Below are 24,780 nucleotides of genomic sequence, written 5' to 3'. Positions count from 1 at the left end.
TTTTTTTAAATACTTTACTAGAAATTCATGGTGGTCATGTCTAATATTGACGTGACCCCATGAATTTCGGGCTTAGGGCCAGCTGATAATGCCAAGCTGGCCTTAACCCCTTTATTACCCAGTGAGCCACCGCACCAGGGCCCTGGATGAGTTGGGTACAGCGCCAGAAGATGGCGCTTCTATGAACGCGCCATTTTCCGGGGCGGCTGCGGACTGCAATTTGCAGCGGGTGGGGCCCAGAAAGCTTGGGCCTCCCTGCGCTGCAGATTCCAGCCCCCAGCTGCCTAGTTGTACCTGGCTGGACACAAAAATAGGGCGAAGCTCCACGTATTTTTTTTTTAAATTCATGAAATTCATGGAATAATTAAGAAAAAAAGGGCTTCCCTATATTGTTGTGTCCGGCTAGGTACAAATAGGCAGCTGGTGGTTGGGAGCAGCCCGTTCCTGCCTGCTGTACCTGACTGGACACAAATATAGGGCGAAGCCCCACATCAATTTTTTTTTCATTATTTCATGAATTTCCTGAAATAATTTAAAAAAAATTGACGTGGGGCTTCGCCCTATATTTGTGTCCAGTCAGGTACAGCAGGCAGGAACGGGCTGCCCCCAACCACCAGCTGCCTATTTGTACCTGGCCAGACACAACAATATAGGGAAGCCCTTTTTTAAAAAAATTATTTCATGAAATAATTTAAAAAAAATTGACGTGGGGCTTCTCACTATATTTGTGTCCAGCCAGGTACAGCAGGCAGGGACGGGCTGCCCCCAACCACCAGCTGCCTATTTGTACCTGGTTGGACACAACAATATAGGGAAGCCCTTTTTTTCTTAATTATTCCATGAATTTCATGAAATAATTAAAAAAAAAAATGCGTGGGGCTTCGCCCTATTTTTGTGCCCAGCCAGGTACAACTAGGCAGCTGGGGGCTGGAATCTGCAGCGCAGGGAGACCCAAGCTTTCTGGGCCCCAGCCGCTGCAAATTGCAGTCCGCAGCCGCCCCAGAAAATGGCGCGTTCATAGAAGCGCCATCTTCTGGCGCTGTACACAACTCATCCAGGGCCCTGGTGCGGTGGCTCACTGGGTAATAAAGGGGTTAAGGCCAGCTTGGCATTATCAGCTGGCCCTAAGCCCGAAATTCATGGGGTCACGCCAATATTAGACATGACCACCATGAATTTCTAGTAAAGTATTTAAAAAAACACAACACCCAGAATAAAGTCCTTTAATTGAAATAAACACACAATTCTTTATTGTTCTAAATTAAACCATACTTACCGTCACGCCCATTCCAGCTGAAGCCAATGTCTTCTGCAATAAAAGTAAAATAATTAAGCAACCTCATCCTTACCTTTCCATGGTTCCCACGACAGCTTCAGCACTGCTACATCGAGATGACAGGCTGGACCGCAGCAGAAAGCTGCCATCCAGCCTGTCATCCCGCGGACACTGAGAAGCGCAGGCATGCTTGCGCTCCTCAGTGTCTCGCTGTGACGGCATAAAGATGAGACAAGTTCATGTCCAATGAACTCGGCGCACCTCATGCACGTCACTGACAGCGTGGGAGAATTCTCCTGCACTCAGCACTTCAGCGTGAAAATTCTCCCACGCTGTCAGTGACGTACATGAGGTCAGCTGAGTTCATTGGACATGAATGAGCTCACCTCATGCACGTCACTGACAGCGTGGGAAAATTCTCACGCTGAAGCGCTGAGTGCAGGAGAATTTTCCCACGCTGTCAGTGACGTGCATGAGGTGAGCTCATTCATGTCCAATGATCTCAGCTCACCTCATGCACGTCACTGACAGCGTGGGAAAATTCTCCTGCACTCAGCGCTACAGCGTGAGAATTCTCCCACGCTGTCAGTGACGTGCATGAGGTGAGCTCATTCATGTCCAATGAACTCAGCTGACCTCATGTACGTCACTGACAGCGTGGGAGAATTCTCACGCTGAAGTGCTGAGTGCAGGAGAATTCTCCCACGCTGTCAGTGACGTGCATGAGGTGCGCCGAGTTCATTGGACATGAACTCGTCTCATCTTTATGCCGTCACAGCCAGACACTGCAGAGCGCAAGCATGCCTGCGCTTCTCAGTGTCTGCGGGATGACAGGCTGGATGGCAGCTTTCTGCTGCGGTCCAGCCTGTTATCTCGATGTAGCAGAGCTGAAGCTGTCGTGGGAACCATGGAAAGGTAAGGATGAGGTTGCTTTATTATTTTTCTTTTATTGCAGGAGATCGTTGGCTTCAGCTGGAATGGGCGTGATGGTAAGTATGGTTTAATTTAGAACAATAAAGGAATGTGTCTTTATTTCAATTAAAGGACTTTATTCTGGGTGTTTGTGTTTTCTTTTAACTTTGACTATGGGGTTAGTAATGGGGGTGTCTTATAGACGCCTCTCCATTACTAACCTGGGCTTGATGTCAGCTGGCATTATAAGCTGACATCAACCCCAACCCTATTACCCCACTGCCACCGCTACAGGGCAGTGGGAAGAGCGAGGCTAAGTGCCAGAATTGGCGCATCCTAAGGATGCGCCATTTCTGGGGCGGCTGACGGCTGGTGTTTCTAGCCTGGGAGGGGGCCAATATTCATGGCTCCCTTCCTGTGCTATTAATATCAGCCCCCAGCTGTCTGCCTAGCCTTTGCTAGCTATTAAAATAGGGGGGACCCCACGTCATTTTTTTGGGGGGTCCCCCATTTTAATAGCTAGTAAAGGCTAGGTATTCAGCTGGGGGCTGATATTAGTAGCCTGGGAAGCTCCGTGGGTATTACCCCCTTCCCAGGCTTCAAACATCTGCCCCAGCCGTCTGGTTAACCTCCGCTAGAGCCTAAAATTATGGGGATCCCCACGCCAATTTTTTTTTAAATAAATCCTTTATTTTAACACTAAATGACAAGTACAGTAATCAACACTGTCACTGTACTTCATATATATGTGACTGACATGTTTCTATCTATCTAATCTATGTGTGATTCTCTATTCCTTCTATTCTAAATTGTCGGGTACGGATGCTGAATTGCCGGCAGGCTTTTTTAAAGAGACGGTGCATGAAAACACTATTATTTTTTTTTAATAAATCCTTTACACTAAATGACAAGTACAGTAAGCAACACTGTCACTGTTCTTCATATATATGTGACTGACATGTTTCTATCTATCTAATCTATGTGCGATTCTCTATTCCTTCTATTCTAAATTGTCGGGTACAGATGCTGAATTGCCGGCCGGCTTTTTTAAAGAGACAGTGCATAAAAACACTATTATTTTTTTTAATAAATCCTTTATACTAAATGACAAGTACAGTAAGCAACACTGTCACTGTACTTCATATATATGTGACTGACATGTTTCTATCTACCTAATCTATGTGTGATTCTCTATTCCTTCTATTCTAAATTGTTGGGTACAGATGCTGAATTGCCGGCCGGCTTTTTTAAAGAGACAGTGCATAAAAACACTATTATTTTTTTTAATAAATCCTTTATACTAAATGACAAGTACAGTAATCAACACTATCACTGTACTTCATATATATGTGACTGACATGTTTCTATCTATCTAATCTATGTGTGAAGCTCTATTCTGTCTGTTATAAATTGTCGGGTACAGATGCTGAATTGCCGGCCGGCTTTTTTAAAGAGACGGTGCATGAAAACACTATTATTTTTTTTAATAAATCCTTTACACTAAATGACAAGTACAGTAATCAACACTGTCACTGTACTTCATATATATGTGACTGACATGTTTCTATCTATCTAATCTATGTGTGAAGCTCTATTCTGTCTGTTATAAATTGTCGGGTACCGCTGCTGAATTGCCGGCCGGCTTTTTTAAAGAGACGGTGCATGAAAACACTATTATTTTTTTTGATAAATCCTTTACACTAAATGACAAGTACAGTAAGCAACACTGTCACTGTGCTTCTTATATGTGTGACTGACATGTTTCTATCTATCTAATCTATGTGTGAAGCTCTATTCTTTCGGTTCTAAATTGTCGGGTACCGGTGTATGCCGCTGATGAATTGCCGGCTTTTCATGTTTCACTGTTGGCACTGTTCCCATCGATTTGGGCAATCACTGTAATGCCACAACCACCATGGCTGTGGCATTACAGTGAGTGGCAGACAATCCCTGCATGATTGGTGCTCTAAATAGCGCCAGACATGCAGGACACGCTTTTGGTGCACGAACAGTTATCGAACATAACCTCGAACAGCCGAATTTTTTGCAAATCGTTCGGGTTCGTCGAACAACTCGAACACCGCCCAAAACAGCTCGAATTTGAGATTGGCGAACAGTTCTAGTCGAACACCGCTCATCTCTAGTGGGTAAATGAACCTGGTCCAGAACTGGTTAACCTATCTTTTGATTATGCACATCTTGTTTGCCACGTATTTTATAGTTTCCTATTTATATCAGTACAGCATGTTCGACATCAGTTTTGGTCCAGGGGATTAAGCTAGTTGAACAATGGGAAATGATTGAATCACATAATATTGGTGTCCCTGCCTTATTTTCCTTAAAATTTCTTTAGGTATTTATCTTCTGACGGCTTAAAAGGGAATTTGTCAGTAGGATCATAGAAGAAAAATGTGGATTTCTCTGGAATAAGACATCGAATCGCAGATATCAAGGTATCACTTTATTAAGCTTCCTATCACCTCTGTGCCCATATAGACGACTTAGGAGGGTTGATCCTACTGACAAATTCCCTTCAACCCCATTCTGACGTGGGGCGTAATAATCCGTACCTGTGCTCTGGGTCTTGATGACCAGGTACGGATTATTACGCCCTTGCGATCGCGCCTGCAGAGAGGCTGTGCGGGCGCAATTGCCGCCGGGTGTCAGCTGATTCTAACTGCTGACACCCGGTACTATGTGCCAGGAGCGGTGCCGTTATAACATCATAACGATATCCGAGTCACCAGGCATCAGGAAGTTAGATAGATCGTGCGCAGTGCACAATCTATCTAACTTGTACCAGTGCAGAGCTGACAGCCTGCATATCACAGGCATGCTGCTACATCTCAATGCGATGCAATCGACCAGTCTGCAAAAAATAAAAGTCCCATTGTGGGACAAAATATAAAAGTGAAAAAAATGTCAGAAAGTGAAAAAAAAATATTAAAAATATTTTAAAAAATTAAAAAATAATCCAAAAAAATAAAAATATACTGTACCAATAAATAAATATTATTATAAAAAAAACAATAAAAGTACACATATTTAGTATTGCCGCGTCCAGAATGACATGACCTATAAAACTGTTCCACTAGTTAACCCCTTTAGTGAACGCGGTAAAAATAAATAAATAAAAAAATAAGCAAAAAATGATGCTTTATCATCATACTGCCAAACAAAAAATGGAATAAAATGCGATCAAAAAGACGAATGTAAATAAAAATGGTACCGATGAAAATGTCATCTTGTTCTGCAAAAACAAGCTGCCATACAGCTCCATCAGCTGAAAAATAAAAAAGTTATAGCTCTCAGAATAAAATGATGCAAAAAAAAATATTTTTCTATAAAATAGTTTTTATTGTGTAAAAGCGCCAAAACATAAAAATACAATATAAATGTAGTATCTCTGTAATCGTACTGACCCAAAGAAAAAAAAACAAAAACAATTCCTGAATTGTTGGTTTTTGTTTATTCTGCCTCCTAAAAATTGTAAAAGAAAGCGATCAAAAAATGTCACGTGCCCGAAAATGGTACCAATAAAAATGTCAACTTGTCCCTCAGAAAACAAACCATTACATGACTCTGTCAGCCAAAATATGGAAAAATGATTGCAAAAACAAATCTTTGCAAAAAGAAGCGTCTTTTAGTGTGTGACAGCTGCCAAACATAAAAACCCGATATGAATCTGATATCGCTGTTATCGCACCGACCAGAAGAATAAAGTCATCTAATCATGAGGAACGGCGTAAAAAATAAATTTGAGGGTTAGAGTTGTGTGAGGGTTAGAGTTGTGTTAGGGTTGTGCTAGGGTTAGGGTTGTGTTAGTGATAGGGTTGTGCTAGGGTTAGGGTTGTGCTAGGGCTAGGGTTGTGTTAGGGTTAGGATTGTATTAGGGTTAGGGTTGTGTTCAGATTAGGGTTGTGCTAGGGTTAGGGTTGTGCTAGAGATAGGGTTGGGCTAGGGTTAGGGTTGGGCTAGGGTTAGGGTTGGGCTAGGGCTAGTGTTGTGCTAGAGTTAGGGTTGTGCTAGGGTTGGGTTAGGGCTAAGGTTGGGTTAGGGTTGTGCTAGGGCTGTGTTAGGGTTGTGTTAGGGTTGCATTAAGGTTGGGGTTGTATCAGGGTTGGGGTTAGGGCTGTGTTTGGGTTGGGATTTTTTCAAAAGTATACAAAAAAAATGATAACGATATGGTGACTAGTGTTGAGCGCAAGTGTTCACTACTTGAGTTTGCATCGGGTGCTCAGGTATGCACCGAGTATCGCGAGTGCTTGAGTGACATGCTCGAGTCTCCGCCCCATATGTTTTGCGGCTGTTATACAGCCAAAAAAAACATGCGGGTATTGCCTGACATGCACGAGCGATCCCAGCATGTGTTTTTGGGGTGTCTAACAACCGTGAAACATGCAGGGTAGGGACTCAAGCATGTCACTCGAGCACCCGCGATACTTGGTGCATACTTGAGTACACGATGCAAACTCAAGTAGCGAGCACTTATGCTCAAGACTAATGACAACTTATTCAATATGATGACCTAATGTTATCAAATTCTGTGTCATACCTCTGGGTTCAAAATGTTCACTCTACTCCTTGATAAAATCCTTGAGGGGTCTAGTTTCCAAAATTGGGTCACTTATGGAGGGTTTCCACTGTATAGATGCATCAGGGGCTCTCTAAACAAGACATGGCATCCGCTCTCGATTCCAGCCAATTTTGCGTTCAAAAAGTCACACAGTGCTCTTTCCCTACTGAACTTTTCCGTGCACCCAAATGGTGTATTTTCCCCACATATGCAGTATCAGCGTAATCAGGAGGAATTGCACAGCAATTTTTGGGATCTATTTACTCCTGTTACCCTTGTGAAAGTAAAAAAATTGGGGCTAAAAGATCATTTTTGTGGAAAAAGTTTGATTTTTTTTATTTTCACGGCTCTACGTTATAAACTTCTGTGAAGCACCTGGGGGTTTAGGGTGATCACCAAACATTTAGAGAAGTTACTTGAGGAGTCTAGTTTCCAAAATGGGGTCAGTTTTGGGCGGTTTCCACTGTTTAGGCACATCAGGGGCCCTCCAAACGCGATATGGCATCCGCTAATTATTCAAGCAAATTTTACATTCAAAAAGTCAAATAGCGCTCCTTCCCTTCCAAATGCTTCCGTGCACTCAAACAGTGATTTTGCCCCACATATAGGGTATCGGCTTACTCACGAGAAATAGCACAACAAATGGTATGGTGCAATTTCTCCTGTTACCCTTATGAAAATGCAAAACTGGGAGCTGAAAAACATTTTTGTGGGAAAAATGTGAAAGTTTTATTTTTACTGCTCAATGTTATAAACTTCTGTGAAGCACCTGGGGGTTCAAGGTGCTCACCACACATCTAGATAAGTTCCCTGAGGGGTCTGGTTTCCAAAACGGTATCACTTGTGGGGGGTTTCCACTGTTTAGGCACATCAGGGACTCTCCAAACGCGACATGGCTTCCGTTAATTATTCAAGCAAATTTTACATTCAAAAAGTCTAATGGCGCTCCTTCCCTTCCGAGCCCTGCTGTGTACCCAAACAGTGGTTTTCTCCCACATATGGGGTATCAGCGTGCTCAGGAGAAATTGCACAACATATTTTGTGGTCCATTTTTTCCTGTTACCCTTGCGGAAATAAAAAACTTTGGGTCTAAAGTAACATTTTTGTGAAAAAAAAGTTAAATTTTCACTTGTTTTCTTCCACATTCCAAAAATTCCTGTGAAGCACCTGAAGGGTTAATAAACCTCTTGAATGTGGTTTTGCGCACCTTGAGGGGTGCAGTTTTTAGAATGGTGTCACTTTTGGGTATTTTCTGTCACAAAGGCCCCTCAAAGTCACTTCAAATGTGATGTGGTTCCTAAAGAAATGGTTTTGTAAATTTTGTTGGAAAAATGAGAAAGCGCTGGTCAACTTTTAACCTTTATAACTTCCTAACAAAAAAAAAAATTTGGTTCCAAAATTGTGCTGATGTAAAGTAGACATTTTGGAAATATTTATTAACTATTTTGTGTAACATAACTCCCTGATTTAAGGGCATGAAAATTCAAAGTTTGAAAATTGCAACATTTTCAAAATTTTCATCAAATTTCTGACTTTTTCACAAAGTAACGCAAGTCATATTGAAGAAATTTTATCACTATCATGAAGTACAATATGTCATGAAAAAAACAGTCTCAGAATCAGGGGGATCTGTTGAAACGTTCCAGAGTTATTACCTCATAAAGTGACAGTGGTCAGAATTGTAAAAATTGGCCTGGTCATTAAGATGCAAACCACCTTCGGGGGTAAAGGGGTTAAAGTATATTGCATGTTGCTTTATATTGTATAATCTTATATTTTAACATTATTAAGCAGGGTCAGATATAGAACTGGTGCAACCTTTTCAGCCGCATGGGTGCCCAAGAGGTAAGGAGGCCCACTTCCACCTACAAAGCAGTACACAAAGGAGTGTATGATGATGAACTATTGGCCTGCAAAGGGCCCACATACTGGATCTATCAATCACTATAACCATAATTTTACCAGTATTTATTCTTATCTAAGGCTATGCTCACATAAGCATTTGACTTTACAGTTGGGGGCTTCATCATGATTTCCATAATTTTTGACAGCAAGAATACCACTTCATGTACCCTGATGGAATTCTGGTAGACCTCATTATCAGTTAATGAAAGTCCTATGGGTGTTGGATTCTGTCATACAACAGATCAAGCACAGCATTATCGTGCAGATAGGAACAGACCCTTAAAGATCGATTGATGCTCTATGTCATAATATATTTGTTATCTGAGAAAAACTTACAGAATCTATCAAAACAAATTATTTCTTAACCCTGTGTGTGGACTTTCTCATTCACTGAAGCAGAAAGATTGTTGAACCAGAGGCAACTACCAGATGAATTCAGCTAAAGCTTTAATTAAATCTAAGCTGTAGGACTGTGGAGCAATTTCTACTTCAACTGCTTGAAGAGCCAGATAGCTTGCAGCACCAACACTTCTCACTTTAATGAGTTTTGATTAGATCGATAAAGAAAAAGTTTTGTGCAGTGACTTACACAGGATATGAATCAACACTTCACGCTTTTTTTTTGTTTTTTGCTACCTGCACAACCACAGTTCTTTGATGACTACTAGCAAGGAACTTTTCCGCAGGGAGCCACTGTAGACTGCTGTGCTATATGAAAAGGTACGTGATATTCATAATCAATGAAATTCCTGTACATTTTAATTAAGTAATCATACAAGTGATTGTTATAGTAAACTGTGAGTCATAATGAAACAAGGAGAACAAGGATATATTACATGGCATAAACTTAAAAATAATAATATTTGTAAATATTAGTCAGTTTTACAAGACAATATCCATCTACATACAGTACAGACCAAAAGTTTGAACACACCTTCTCATTTAAAGATTTTTCTGTATTTTCTTGACTATGAAAATAGTACATTCACACTGAAGGCATCAAACCTATGAATTAACACATGTGGAATTATATACTTAACAAAAAAAGTGTGAAACAACTGAAAATATGTCTTATATTCTAGGTTCTTCATAGTAGCCACCTTTTGCTTTGATGACTGCTTTGCACACTCTTGGCATTCTCATGATGAGCTTCAAGAGGTAGTCACCGGAAATGGTCTTCCAACAATCTTGAACGAGTTCCCAGAGATGCTTAGCACTTGTTGGCCCTTTTGCCTTCACGCTGCGGTCCAGCTCACCTCAAACCATCTCGATTGGGTTCAGGTCTGGTGACTGTGGAGGCCAGGTCATCTGGCGTAGCACCCCATCACTCTCCTTCTTGGTCAAATAGCCTTTACACAGCCTGGAGGTGTGTTTGGGGTCATTGTCCTGTTGAAAAATAAGTGATGGTCCAACTAAATGCAAACCGGATGGAATAGCATGCCGCTGCAAGATGCTGTGGTAGCCATGCTGGTTCAGTATGCCTTCAATTTTGAATAAATCCCCAACAGTGTAACCAGCAAAGCACCCCCACACCATTACACCTCCTCCTCCATGCTTCACGGTGGGAACCAGGCATGTAGAGTCCATCTGTTCACCTTTTCTACATCGCACAAAGACACGGTGGTTGGAACCAAAGATCTCAAATTTGGACTCATCAGACCAAAGCACAGATTTCCACTGGTCTAATGTCCATTCCTTGTGTTCTTTAGCCCAAACAAGTCTCTTCTGCTTGTTGCCTGTCCTTAGCAGTGGTTTCCTAGCAGCTATTTTACCATGAAGGCCTGCTGCACAAAGTCTCCTCTTAACAGTTGTTGAAGAGATGTGTCTGCTGCTAGAACTCTGTGTGGCATTGACCTGGTCTCTAATCTGAGCTGCTGTTAACCTGCGATTTCTGAAGCTGGTGACTCGGATAAACTTATCCTCAGAAGCAGAGATGACTCTTGGTCTTCCTTTCCAGGGGCGGTCCTAATGTGAGCCAGTTTCTTTGTAGCGCTTGATGGTTTTTGCAACTGCACTTGGGGACACTTTCAAAGTTTTCCCAATTTTTCGCACTGACTGACCTTCATTTCTTAAAGTAATGATGGCCACTCATTTTTATTTACTTAGCTGCTTTTTTCTTGCCATAATACAAATTCTAACAGTCTATTCAGTAGTACTATCAGCTGTGTATCCACCAGACTTCTGCACAACACAACTGATGGTCCCAACCCCATTTATGAGGCAAGAAATCCCACTTATTAAACCTGACAGGGCACACCTGTGAAGTGAAAACAATTTCCGGTGACTACCTCTTGAAGCTCATCAAGAGAATGCCAAGAGTGTGCAAAGCAGTCATCAAAGCAAAAGGTGGCTACTTTGAAGAACCTAGAATATAAGACATATTTTCAATTGTTTCACACTTTTTTGTTAAGTATATAATTCCACATGTGTTAATTCATAGTTTTGATGCCTTCAGTGTGAATGTACAATTTTCATAGTCATGAAAATACAGAAAAATCTTTAAATGAGAAGGCATGTCCAAACTTTTGGTCTGTATTGTATACAATTTACCGCAGAGTAGTGAGAATATACCGTAGGTATGAAGTCTTTAAATACAAAATAATTAGCGTATGTACACAGAAAATGCATGTATTACGATGGAAAAAACTTCTGCTCATATTTTAATTTATAGGATCAGTGCACCACACTCTCCCCCCATCGTACATATGCCTTGGGAACGAAACCGCCCAGCCTGCACTACAGTTGTAAGTGGAGCGGCAGTTTAAAGCAAAAAGTTCTAATAGTGCTCTGCTGCTGAAGAACAAAACTACTTGTCTTAACAAAAAAAACATTGTTTCATGTTACATTCCAAATAAAGAATGAAACGCGTCAGAAACAGTGCTCGACCCCACTGGCTACAAAGGGTCTGTTGGGTTTCATATAGGGTGTCCATCCCTCTAATCTTAAAAAAAAATAACACAGCATGCTGTCATTTTTCTTTCGATAGCGAAGATAGTTTCTTCCTCCTAACATAGATGTGAATGAACCCTTTGAAGGATTACACTGTGGAAAAAAACACTTTATGCTGATGATAAAACCAATAGATCACCATATGCAAGGAGAGGTGAGAACTTTGCAGGGAGGCAGGAGCTTATGTTTATTGATTTACTCTGCATCCCTGCCCTTTCCTATTTCCTGTTTTTGAAGGCTGACTTAGACATATAGTTACATAATCACTGGAGAATATCACCTTGAAGGTCCTTTCTATAAGTTTGCAGCTTATCTTTAAAACTATTATGGATCCTCCAACTACCACTTATTTTACCATTGGTTCCCATGTCACTTGTGACAGCTAAATCATCAACAGCCCCCAAAAGTAATTCATCACCACATGCTGAACCCTGGCACTAGAAAGACAACAATCCATTCAGTTGAGGTGGTTTTGTAAACAAATTATTCTATCTTCCTAATTATTGAATAATTTAAAACCACCCACTGTTTAAGCCTAACTACATAAATCTTCTCCTCTGGTACTTCCTGGGCTGTTTTCCTGGCTGTTATCCAATAGGGTTGCCATTTCTGAGACTGAACCCTTGCATCATTGGCAAATTTGCTAGGAAGTACAGAAACAGAAGTGACTTTCTTTTCTTTGACCCATTTCCACTCTTCTTTACTCCATTAACCCAACTCCTAGCCTGCTTGTCCTTATCCATATCTCCACCCTTCAATAATTGCTTGCTCAGTGAGCAACATACTCCTCTCAAGATTGTCAATCACCCTCAGTGTTGCATTTTGGTTCTCCAGATCTCTAATATGAGATCTCTAATATGAACTTCGAGGTGGGCAACATGCTCTTATCTACCACAGCAGTGTTTACCCTTGAACTCCTGTTCCAGTTGAGTATACATATTATATTCTTAACAGAAGTGGAGAGTGATTGCTTTCTGCTGCGAGAGACATCATCTGTTGCATCATGGTATGGTTTTCTATGAAAGATGACATATGACATGATAATTTATGTGCATTTTGCTTTTATTTTTCGCAGCAGGATACAAGAGATGTGATAAAATATAGTTAATAGGGAAAATATGATTTTTCATTTTTATATAATGGTTTTGGTTTAGTCATGTACATATAGCGTTTCATTACTCTTTAAAACGTGTCCTCTAAATGTCTCCTGTAGGGACATTTTAACTTAAGATTTTTTTTATTCTTAAGCAATTAGCCAAGATAAAGATATGATCACTGTAAAATATACACTGAGGTCAGGCCTTAGCACAATGGAGAAGACTGAAGAAGTACAGTATAAGATGGTTTAAAATTAATTAATGTGAATAGCAAATTCTATACTGTTTTGAGGCTAATGGAAATTATACTTTTTAAAGTTGTCTTTTTTTATTTCACGTGCAAAGATGGAATATATAACAAGCTACGGTTTCCATTTGCTGGATTTTTCTTTTAGAAGAAAGTTCAGCATTTTTAATGAATAGGAGGATGAAAAAGCCTTTATACAGCGTAATAAAAACATTCAAAAGTGACATTACGGAAACAACATTCAAATTAACTGAGCCATTCATTTGCCAGATATTTATTGCTCAGTTAATAAAACAAAACAAAAACATTATTTGTAACTGATGAATATTTTGAGAATAATGTAATTTATTTTAATATATCCATTATTTAACTGGAAATATTCTATCAGAAAATTTGAAATTATGATTGTACAAGTAAGGGTAGACACTTCCCATAATATTTACCTGTTATCGCAATGATTCTTTTGCGATGCATTGAGTTAGTATATGAATATAAACATACATCTGCCGTTCATCATTAATATACAATCCACGAGGTGTATTTTAAACATAATACTCTGTGTCTGCCTTATTTTTTGGTCATTAGCACGTATCCTGGTCATTGCCATTCATTTAAGACTTTTTATAAACGTTAGATTACATTTGTCCAAACCTGCAGATTTTGGCAGGACTGACAGAACATCTAATTCATATGGGGGTCTCCCGACTCATTCCTGACAAATGATGTAGAGGAAATAAAGGATTGGGTAGTCTGAATTGAAGCCAATAATCTTCTCTTCCTCCCAATAGATATGCTGCTAACTAGAGTTGGGTGAATTTATTTGAGTGAAATTGAATTCTATTCGGATTTTACAAAAATCTGTATTGCACAGAATGTGGATTTTTTTTGCAATTTGCTCTGTGCAAATTCAGCAAGATGATAGCCGGCAGGCCGCCATTTTGTTAAATTGTAGAGGACCAGCAAAAGGTTTAAAAAAAAAAAGAATGCTCCTCTCAATGTTCAGCTACCAGCAACCTCTACTGCACCCTGTCGCCCATAGATCCCCACCACCTCTTCTTACCACCACCAGCTTGCTGAAAGCTAAGGCCTCTTCATGCTAGGCCAGGACTTCCGGTTGTAAGGTCGTAAAGACATCAGGGCATGTGCAATTTTAGGTCAGGGCTTCAGCTGCCACTAGGCCCATCACATCTCTGTGCATGGGCATCACAAGATCCTGGTGACATTATGACATCAGAACATTGATCTTACAACAGGTACTCTAGGCCAGGCTTTCTGCTGTGACTAGGCTCTTGCATGCAACACATAAGGTTTTTGTGTTTTGCAGTTTGTGAAGATAGATATATCAGCAAATGAGTTGTAGACACAAAATACTTTTAAGCATGATTATTTACAAATTTGTTGTATTTTTTCTACATTGGTGTAACTATGCTTAGCAGTGATCACATGTTTCACTGCCATTGTACTGCTAGAAAGGAGTAGACATATCTAGGCTATGCTAAAAAACAATTTTTTGAAGCATTTTTGATGAGAATCTACTCCAAAATCCTCTTCAAATTATCTCTTAAAAAGCTTGGAAAACCCTTCATATTCATTTCTGTGGAAAATCCACTTTGGTGTTCTTATGAGTTTTTTATGTTTTTTTCCTGAAGAGATTTTGAAAAATATTTTGTGAAAAATAAAAGCTAATTTAACTTTTTAAGCAGATTCTGATGGAAACTTCTCCAAGCTAGCCACAGTAAAACAAAAGGCTCCATGAAAGTCTTCAAGATATAAACTCTTCCAAAACTCTTCAAGCTTCGGGAAATGCCTCAAGAAAAGAAAAAAAGGGTTTCCTCAAGTAGTTTCTGCTTGAAAAACATACCATTTTTGAATGTCTCAAAAGTTTCTCTTTGAACAAAACCTATGGGGTGTGTGTATAAAGCATCTTTTGATTCCAGTGTACCCTCTTAATTTTTTTAAGTAAAAGATGCTTCAGGAAAACGCTGGCTGAATTTTACCTTAAGAGTCTTTTCTGATGTTTTTTGTGTCTGCAAACCTGCAATTTTTTTATTTATTTATTTATATATAACATGTGGGCGGCTTCCAAGCAGAAGCTGCCAGAATGGTCAGGTTACTTCTTTTACCTACTTCATAGCTTTATAAGCCTAAAACAGATAAAAGATGTGACAAAATACAGAATTTATGCACAGCAATTCATTTTTACATTGTAGTGCAAATATTTATTTTTTTCTGTGTTTTTCAGCACTTTTTCAGGCGGGTTACAGGCGGATTCCACCTGAACAAGACGTTGTTTGCAAATATCCTAAGAGTGCAGAATAAGATAGTCAGGAAATAGAGTGATGTCCTGGAAATCAACACAGGATACACATGGCAAATGAAGGTTTTTACATTTTCTTCATGTTGAAAATAAAAGCAATATCAGCAATCCAATCAAAAGTAAAAATTACAAATCTAGAAAGATCCAGATAATAACACTATACATATACACCACAATTGAGGATTCAGTAATGTAATGTGACGCATTTGGTTTAACCACTTTGCGCCAGAGCCTGTTTTCGCCTTCGTGACCAGGCCAATTTTTTCAATTCTGACCACTGTCACTTTATGAAGTAATTACTCTGGAACGCTTAAACGGATTCCCCTGATTCTGAGATTGTTTTTTCGTGACATATTGTACTTCATGATAGTGGTAAAATTTCTTCGATATAACTTGTGTTTATTTGTGAAAAAATCAGAAATTCGGTGAAAATTTTGAAAATTTTGCAATTTTCAAGGTTTGAATTTTCATGCCCTTAAATCAGGGAGATATGTCACACAAAATAGTTAATAAATTTCCCACATGTCTACTTTACATCGGCACAATTTTGCAACCAACATTTTGTTTTGTTAGGAAGCTATAAGGGTTAAAAGTTGACCAGCAATTTTTCATTTTTCCAACAAAATTTGCAAAAACATTTTTTTAGGGACCACTTATTTGAAGTGACTTTGAGGGGCCTTTATGACAGAAAATATGCTAGAGTGACACCATTCTAAAAACTGCACCCCTCAAGGTGCTCAAAACCACATTCAAGAAGTTTATTAACCCTCAGGTGCTTCACGGGAATTTTTGGAATGTGGAAGAAAACAATGAACATTTAACTTTTTTTCACAAAAATGTTACTTTAGACACAATTTTTTTATTTTCACAAGGGTAACAGAAAAAAATGGACTACACAATTTGTAGTGCAATTTCTCCTGAGCACGCTGATACCCCATATGTGAGAGAAAACCACTGTTTGGGCGCACTGCAGGGTTTGGAAGGGAAGGAGCGCCATTAAACTTTTTGAACGTAAAATTTGTTTGAATAATTAGCGGACGCCATGTTGCGTTTGGAAAGCTCCTGATGTGCCTAAACAGTGGAAACCCCCCACAAGTGACACCATTTTGGAAACTAGACCCCTTAGGGAACTTATCTAGATGTGTGGTGAGCACCTTGAACCCCCAGGTGCTTCACAGAAGTTTATAATATTGAGCAGTAAAAATAAAATTTTCACATTTTTCCCACAAAAAAAATGTTTTTCATCCCCAAATTTTGCATTATCATAAGGGTAACAGGAGAAATTGCAACATGAATTTTTTTGTGCAATTTCTCATTACAGGGAATCTTCCGTCATGGGTTCCGTCTGAATCACGTATTTCAGAGATTTACATGGAAACCCTGGTGTAAGTACTCAGCGCAGAGCCATACTGCGATCTTTGGGAGACATAATAAACAAATCAGTAGCAGGTGAAGAATTGGTTTTATTTATTTTATTTATTTTTTAAGCCGTTCCTCGTGCGGTATAAGTGATGAGATTACTTTATTCTTCGGATCGGTGCGATTACAGCGATACCAGATTTATATCGGGTTTTTATGATTGACAGCTGTCACACACTAAAAGACGCTTTTTGTTTGCAAAATCTAGTTTTTGCATCGCCATATTTTGAGAGCTATAATTTTTCCATATTTCGGCCGACAGAGTTATGAGAGGGCTTGTTTTTTGCGGGACGAGTTGACGTTTTTATTGGTACCATTTTTGGGTACGTGACATTTTTTGATCGCTTTCTATTCCGTTGTTTGGGAGGTAAAATGAACAAAAAACAACAATTCAGGAATTGTTTTCTGAGGTTTTTTTTTATGCCGTTCTCCGTGTGGTAAGGCAGCATTATTTTTCGGGTCAGTACGTTTACAGCGATACTACACTTTCCGTATATTTTTTTTTCATGTTTTGGCGCTTTTACACAAAACAATTTTACAGAAAAAAATATTTTTTACATCGCTTTATTCTGAGAGCTATAACTTTTTTAGTTTTCAGCTGATGGAGCTGTATGGCGGCTTTTTTTTTGCGGAACAAGATGACGTTTTCAGCGGTACCATTTTTATTTCCATTTTGCTTTTTGATCGCATTTTATTCCACTTTTTGTTTGGCGATATGATGAAAAAGCATAGTTTTTTGCTCCGCCTTTTTTTTTTTTTTTACGGTGTGCACAGAAGGAGTTAATTAATGTGACAGTTTTATAGATCGGGTTTTTTCGGACGCGGCATAAATATACGGATTTATTGGTTTAATATTTTATTTATTTATTTTTATTTATTTTGTGAATTTTTTAACAGTTTGAAAACATTTTTTAGACTTTTTCTTTACATTTTTACTTAGTCCCTGTAAGGGACATTAATTTTTATTTTTCTAATCACTGTTCTCATGCAATGCAATAGACATGTATTGCATTGCATGAGAGCTCTGCTGACAGTTTTACATTGTCAGTGTCTCCTGCTAGACTTCAGCTGCAGCTGTGACCTCCGGCTGCCATGACAACAGTAGGTCCTGTCAGACATCAGGGGGCCATCGGAGAGGTAAGTGTACGACCCCCCCTCTCCTCTCACTATCTTCTAAATGCCGCGATCACTATAGATCGCGGCATATAGAAGATAGCAAAGGGTTAACATCATTGGGACCTGATCCAATCAGGTCCAGATGATGTCCCCTGTCAGAGCTTTCGCTCTGCACCGCACCCGCAGAGCTTGCAGGACCCTGGGGGTTCTGAGGGCTGCGGGACCACTGACCGTTTATAAACGTCGGCGCTGCACAGAGCCCAGCAAGCGCCGACGTTTATGTACAGTGGGCGGTCGGGAAGCGGTTAAGCTAGAAATATGCTTTTATCATATTTGATAATAGGTGGATTTAAAGGATTCTTTAAAAACAGCAATGAAGGTATTAATGAAAATTAAATGTGTGAAAAGAACAATAACAATTTGCAAGACCAGTAAACACAGAAAGCTAAATTACTCTTACCTTACTAGCTCCTGGAAGTAAATGTAATTTAACATATGGATCAGCCAGTCCATTGTGGTCCATAGGCTTCAAGCCCTTTAAAACAATAGATATCAAGGTTAGAAAAGCAATTTACATAGTGACTTAATTATTGTTAAGCTACAAATCATACACCATGGTATCTAATTTAAATAAATCACTACATTTTAAGAAATAAAGCTTCATAACCCACATACAGTATATAATGCTGTATGGAGGCAAAGGCAAAGGTAAAACGTACTTTGTGAAATTCTACATAAAACAATTACCCCAGTTTTGCCATTGATATAATTAAAATGGTATACACAGTTACTTATACCTCTATGTACCTCGTATCAGACCCTCCTGACACCTGAAACCATGTTGAAGTACTTTTCAGGTGCTGTTTGGCATACAGTAAAATCTTTCTAAAAGACCATTTCTTTGAAAAGGCTAGAGATGAGTGGATATGAAAATATGAAAAGATTCTAATTCGTAAAATCTATCAGATTTTACCAGAAAATTCGATTTGCAGCTAATTTATTTTCTACAAATTGAATGTCCTTTATTATGCTCTGGGGTTTAGAGAGACCCCAGAATATAATAAACATAAAATGTAGGAAAAAAAAAAAAACAATACTGACCTCACTGCTAACCTTTGCTGCTCAATGTCCCCCAAACATTCCTCTGAACTTCTTCTTACCACTGCCAAGCATCTTTACGCTAGGCCATGAATTCTAGCCACTATTAGACCTTGGATGTCCCATGCATGACCAATTTAATGGAACACCAAGCTGTTAGTGTAAGTGGTATTAAGACTGGAGCTGTCCAGGTACAGTTCATTATGCCATCCCACACCATAATCCTGGTCCATCTCAGCCTTCATCTGTACACTACTTGAGCAATGACAGAAAGAGACCTGTATGAGAGAAATTGACTAGTGGGTAGCTGGACCCCTCTTGACTTGATTCTAGGTACATTAACAACTAGTGTTGAGCAAGCATTCTCGACACTGCTCAGTACTCGCCCGAGCATCTCGGCGAGCACCGAGCATTTCCGGGTTACTCGGGCGGGTGCTCGGGTCTCTGCCCTGCACATTTGGCGCTCTTTACATAGCCAATGAACTATGCAGGGATTGCCAGCCAGTCACTGTAATGCCGCAGCCATGTTTTTTGTGGGCATTACAGTGATTGGCTGGCCGCACAGCATCACCTCGAGTATTTAAAACCGGGCGCCGCCATTTTGGACACAGTCGGTCCGGATCAGACAGTGTAGGGTCAGTGCTGCAGAGCTGGGGAGAGATTTATACTGCGAAATAGTTAGTGTAGGGTCTCTAAAGCCTGCCAAATCAAACAAACAGTCCTTCTCAGGACTAATATCCATCCCAGATATCAGGCAGGCAGGCAGGCTGTATAGGAGACGCAGTGGTTATACCAACAAACAGTGCATTACAGTCCTGTGTGCTCCTGCTGGTCAAATTGCTAGACTTATCCCCCAGTCTCAGGGGCCAGGAAAAATCCTTTTATTTTCATCTAAATCCTGTATTTTTTTTCCCTCAGTCAGACTGTACAAATACGCCTCTTATTAACCTTTTGGTATTCCCCCCCCCCAAAAAAAAAAGTTGAGTGTGTCTGTGACTGTTCAGACACCAATATATATGTTTAAAATATTCTGGTGTAGGCCAGATAACTAGAAGTTTGGTTTTGCAGTTCCACGGTTCAAATCTCTGTATTATGCAGCTTTTGGCCTTTTTACATTAAAAAAACAGTAATAGTGTCTCCCTGACTGTTCAGACACAAATATATCTGTTTAAAATATTCTGGTGTAGGCCAGATAACTAGAAGTTTGGTTTTGCAGTTCCATGGTTCAAATCTCTGTATTATGCAGCTTTTGGCCTTTTTTACATAAAAAAACAGTAATACTGTCTCCCTGACTGTTCAGACACAAATATATCTGTTTAAAATATTCTGGTGTAGGCCAGATAACTAGAAGATTGGTTTTGCAGTTCTATGGTTCAAATCTCTGTATTATGCAGCTTTTGGCCTTTTTTACATAAAAAAAAACAGTAATAGTGTCTCCCTGACTGGTCAGACACAAATATATCTGTTTAAAATATTCTGGTGTAGGCCAGATAACTAGAAGTTTGGCTTTGCAGTTCTATGGTTCAAATCTCAGTATTATGCAGCTTTTGGCCTTTTTTACATTAAAAAAACAGTAATAGTGTCTCCCTGACTGTTCAGACACAAATATATCTGTTAAAAATATTCTGGTGTAGGCCAGATAACTAGAAGTTGGTTTTGCAGTTCCACGGTTCAAATCTCTGTATTATCCAGCTTTTGGCCTTTTTTACATAAAAAAAAAACAGTAATAGTGTCTCCCTGACTGTTCAGACACAAATATATCCGTTTAAAGTATTCAGGTGTAGGCCAAATAGCTAGAAATTTGGTTTTGCAGTTTCACGGTTCAAATCTCTGTATTATGCAGCTTTTGGCCTTTTTTACATAAAAAACAGTTATAGAGTCTCCCTGACTGTTCAGACACAAATATATCTGTTTAAAATATTCTGGTGTAGGCCAGATAACTAGAAGTTTGGTTTTGCAGTTCCACGGTTCAAATCTCTGTATTATGCAGCTTTTGGCCCTTTTTACATACAAAAAACAGTAATAGTGTCTCCCTGACTGTTCAGACACAAATATATCGGTTTAAAATATTCTGGTGTAGGCCAGATAACTAGAAGTTTGGTTTTGCAGTTCCACGGTTCAAATCTCAGTATTATGCAGCTTTTGACTTTTTTTACATAAAAAAGAACAGTAATAGTGTCTCCCTGACTGTTCAGACACAAATATATCTGTTTAAAATATTCTGGTGTAGGCCAGATAACTAGAAGTTTGGTTTTGCAGTTCCACGGTTCAAATCTCCGTATTATCCAGCTTTTGGCCTTTTTTACATAAAAAAAAACAGTAATAGTGTCTCCCTGACTGTTCAGACACAAATATATCTGTTTAAAAGTTTCTGGTGTAGGCCAGAAAAATAGAACTGTGGTTTTCCTTTTCCACTGTTCTAATCTCCTTTTTATTACCCTTTTTCCATTGATAGTGCGAGTGTAAGCTATTTTACATCATTTACAATGGGCAAGGCGCGTGGCAAGGGACGTGGAACTGGACGTTCTGGTGATGGTGCGTGTAGAGGACGGGGCCGTGGCTAAGGTGAAAATGTGCCACAACCAACAGCTACATCTTCTCGCTCCCACTTCTTGACCGAATTACTAGGGAAGCACACTACAACACCACTATTGCGAACTGATCAGTGTGAACAGGTTATTAATTGGATAGCAGATAATACTTCCAGTTACCTGGGCACCACCACCTCCGGTCTGTCTTCCACACGGTCAAGTTTTAGTAGCTGTGAGTCTTGACCGCATACTCCTCCTCACCCTGATGCTCCTTCCTCCCACCATGCCGAGTGTCGTCAGACAGCAACTGATCCCACAGTTGGACACTCTGAAGAGCTGTTCACTGGTCCATTTTCATATTTGTGCCCCTCGCCTGCTCCGCTTGAAGTAGTGGAAGAGGAGATCCCATGTAGTGATGCCCAAATATTTGAACAGCCACGGCCACAGGAAGTCGACGCTGGCAATGTTTCACAAGAGGTGGACGATGACGCGACACAATTGCCACAAAGTGAGGAGGAGGATCGTGGTGCGCAAGTGGAAGAGGAGGAGGTGGTGGATGATCTAGTAACTGACCCAATGTGGCATGAGGACACGCAGAGTGAGGCCAGCAGCACACAGGGTGAGGGAGGCAGAGTACCCCAACAGGCAGAAAGAAGCAGTGTGGTGGTCGCACACAGAAGGCGGGCAACAGTTCCCCGTAACACCAACACGAGGGACATTGCCAGTACAACCTGTAGGTCTTCCAGAGTCTGGAATTTTTTAAAGACTCTGCTGATAACTAGTGTTGAGCCACCCCCGTAGTGTTCGAGTTCAGTTCGGCTCGTCGAACACCCATATGTTCGCCGAACTGTTAGTCGAACACCGTTAAAACCAATGGCAGGCAAACAAAGACACATAGAAACACATAGAAAACACATAGAAAACACTTCAAAGGTGTCCAAAAGCTGACAAACTGCTCAACAGACACAACTAACACATGGAAAAGTGACAAGTACATATAGTCATGCGAAAAGAAAAGAGGTGGAGGAGTAAAAGGAGGGGGAGACACAGATATAGATATAGGCATGTCACGCCCTTCTAAAATCAAGAAAGGCTGGAGTAAAAATCTAAAATCAGCCTACCAACACCCAGACGTCGTGACAAGAAAATTAAAAAAAGAAATATCTGTAGGTAGAATAGCGGTTCCATTCAGAACACTTTCCTTACAAGACGTAGTGATATCCCCGTTGTGAGTTGTGCCAAAACAATACATTCGGACTAATCCACCATTTGTCATATCCAAGGGGCAGGTCCGTAAACGACAACATCGACGCGGAACCAAGTACAGTAGTATATACTGTACATCCTTTGACAAGGCAATCAGGCGGATCAAGAAGTTGGGAAGGGTCACCCTAATGGCCAAAACAGACATTGATGCGGCGTTCCGGTTACTTACTACCTGTGCCTCCGAATAGTGTCCACCTATTGGGCTGCTTCTGGGAAGGAGCATACTATATAGATCGCTGTTTGCCCATGGGGTGCTCCAGATCCTGCTCACTATTTGAGGCGTTTAGTTGCTTCCTCGAATGGGTTGTAATGGAGGTTTCTAAGGGGGCACATATTATCCATTACCTCAACAACTTCTTATGCCTGGGCCCAAAAGATTCGCCACAGTGTGAATACACGCGGTAGTCCACCTGTGAGAAGGAGAGAGCTGGAGGGAGAGCGGACACCACAGAGCCGAGGGGTTAGATGGAGAACGGAAGAAGGAAAGAGGGCGAGGGAGGTAAGGGAGTACAATGGAAGGCTGACCTGAGCTCCCCCACGTTCCTGCTGGGCGGGGAACAGCCCTGGGAAGAAAAGCCGCTTGCGCATCCCTTTGAGGTTACGGGCGCGAGCGGGCAGAGGGACTACGCAGGAGCGCGAAGCCGACACGGCCAGTCCGTTCCTGTCCGTTCCTGCCCGTGCGACCTCCATGTCGCCAGGTTTGTGCCAGAGCCGCGGTGGACCCTGACGGCCAGCCCCACTCTCCCAATACTGGTGCCTGTCCGCTGGTGGGTCGAGCCCCCCCGCGGTGGGGGGGAGTAACATCTGCAGAAGAAAGACCATCTTCCAGCCAAACTAAGATGTCTACTTCTTTTCGTGGACAATGTGATACGATTCCTTTCTTACGGACACGCCAATCGCTACAAATTCCAGATGAGGCACAAAAACAGCAGGTGCTTCAACGGATATCAAGTGCTCCTTCAAGTGGGCTCTCCTCCACCTCAACTTCAACATCACAAATACTCCAGTCTTCAGAGGTGTCACCCTAATCGCACTTGCTTCCTCACATCTCCCAAGTCTCCAGCTGCTCGTCTAACACAGATGGTTGAGTCTGCACAGCTGTTTACTCATACTATAGCCTGGGAAACGGAGGTCTGCTCCAGAGCTTCTGTTAATCCAGATGAGGAAATGATCTGCACTGATGCCCAGAATCTTTATGAGTCGGATCCAGGACCAGATGAAGAAGGTTCTGAGCATAATGAAGACTCTCGTTCCCAAACTGTAACTCCTGTTGGTGGAGACAATGATGAAGACTATGATGAGACTCAAATACCTGATTGGAGCGACAACTTGACTTTTCGGTCAGGGCAGGAAGAGGTTGGCTCTGAGGACGACGGGTGTGATAACACACAGGGTGATGATGATGAGGTTGGAGATCCCACTTACTGTCAACCCACAGTCAGCCAGTCGATGAGGTCAGCAGAGGAGGTGGAGGAGGATGTGACTAGCCCAGGGGATGGGGATGACTCGGTACCCGGGCCTTTGCCTGGCCTTTGGGATGTCGCGGTGGTCGGCTCCCGGGCCCGTACCCTGGAGTCACTCTTTAAAAGGGTGGATAATTGTTAATTTTATAAGAGTTTGTGACGCCACCTGTGGTATCTGGTGAGAAGCACCAGCGCTGCAGTAGTCCACTGAGTCCGGTGATAAGGCAGCTCAATGGTATAGCTCCCCACAGGTGGAGCTAGGCCTCAGAAAAACGTATGCAGGGGGAATGCAGGACAGGCGAGACCCAGCTGGGTCAGAGCAAGAACGGGAACGGACACGGTAGTCACTTCAGTACCTTTTACTGGTGGAAATTCAGGCACATCCCAGAGCACTGTAGGGTGAAGGGTGCATATCAGGATCCTCCCCAAAGAGCGGGTGTAGGGCCTCCTGTTTCTTGCCTCTGCGTAGTAAGTTTCTGACCTGCCTGGAGCTAGGCCTAACTTTGTCTCTGTCCTGCGCTGGCTGACCTTGTGGTAGGGCCTTGTCTTGGAGTTCACGCTCACAGTATGCGGGGCCTAAGCGTCTCCTGGCTCTGACGCGTATCAGC

At 41.1% G+C, this 24,780-nt stretch overlaps 1 protein-coding gene across 1 annotated transcript in view; it reads right to left on the bottom strand.

Moving 5' to 3' along the window:
• Positions 1-24,780, bottom strand: part of DOC2B (double C2 domain beta) — a 1,368,938-nt gene that overhangs the window by 666,217 nt on the left and 677,941 nt on the right. The window contains exon 3 of the mRNA XM_073665359.1: positions 18,275-18,349. Coding sequence (XP_073521460.1) covers positions 18,275-18,349 — 75 coding nt within the window. The remainder of the gene's footprint in view (positions 1-18,274; positions 18,350-24,780) is intronic.

The sequence above is a fragment of the Phyllobates terribilis genome, unplaced genomic scaffold, assembly GCF_046119375.1.
Source record: "Phyllobates terribilis strain yellow unplaced genomic scaffold, ASM4611937v1 Scaffold_2__4_contigs__length_985480577, whole genome shotgun sequence".
In the NCBI taxonomy this organism is placed as follows: Eukaryota; Metazoa; Chordata; class Amphibia; order Anura; family Dendrobatidae; genus Phyllobates; species Phyllobates terribilis.
The sequence above is the reverse complement of the archived record's forward strand: the minus strand, read 5'-3'. Positions and strand labels throughout refer to the sequence as shown.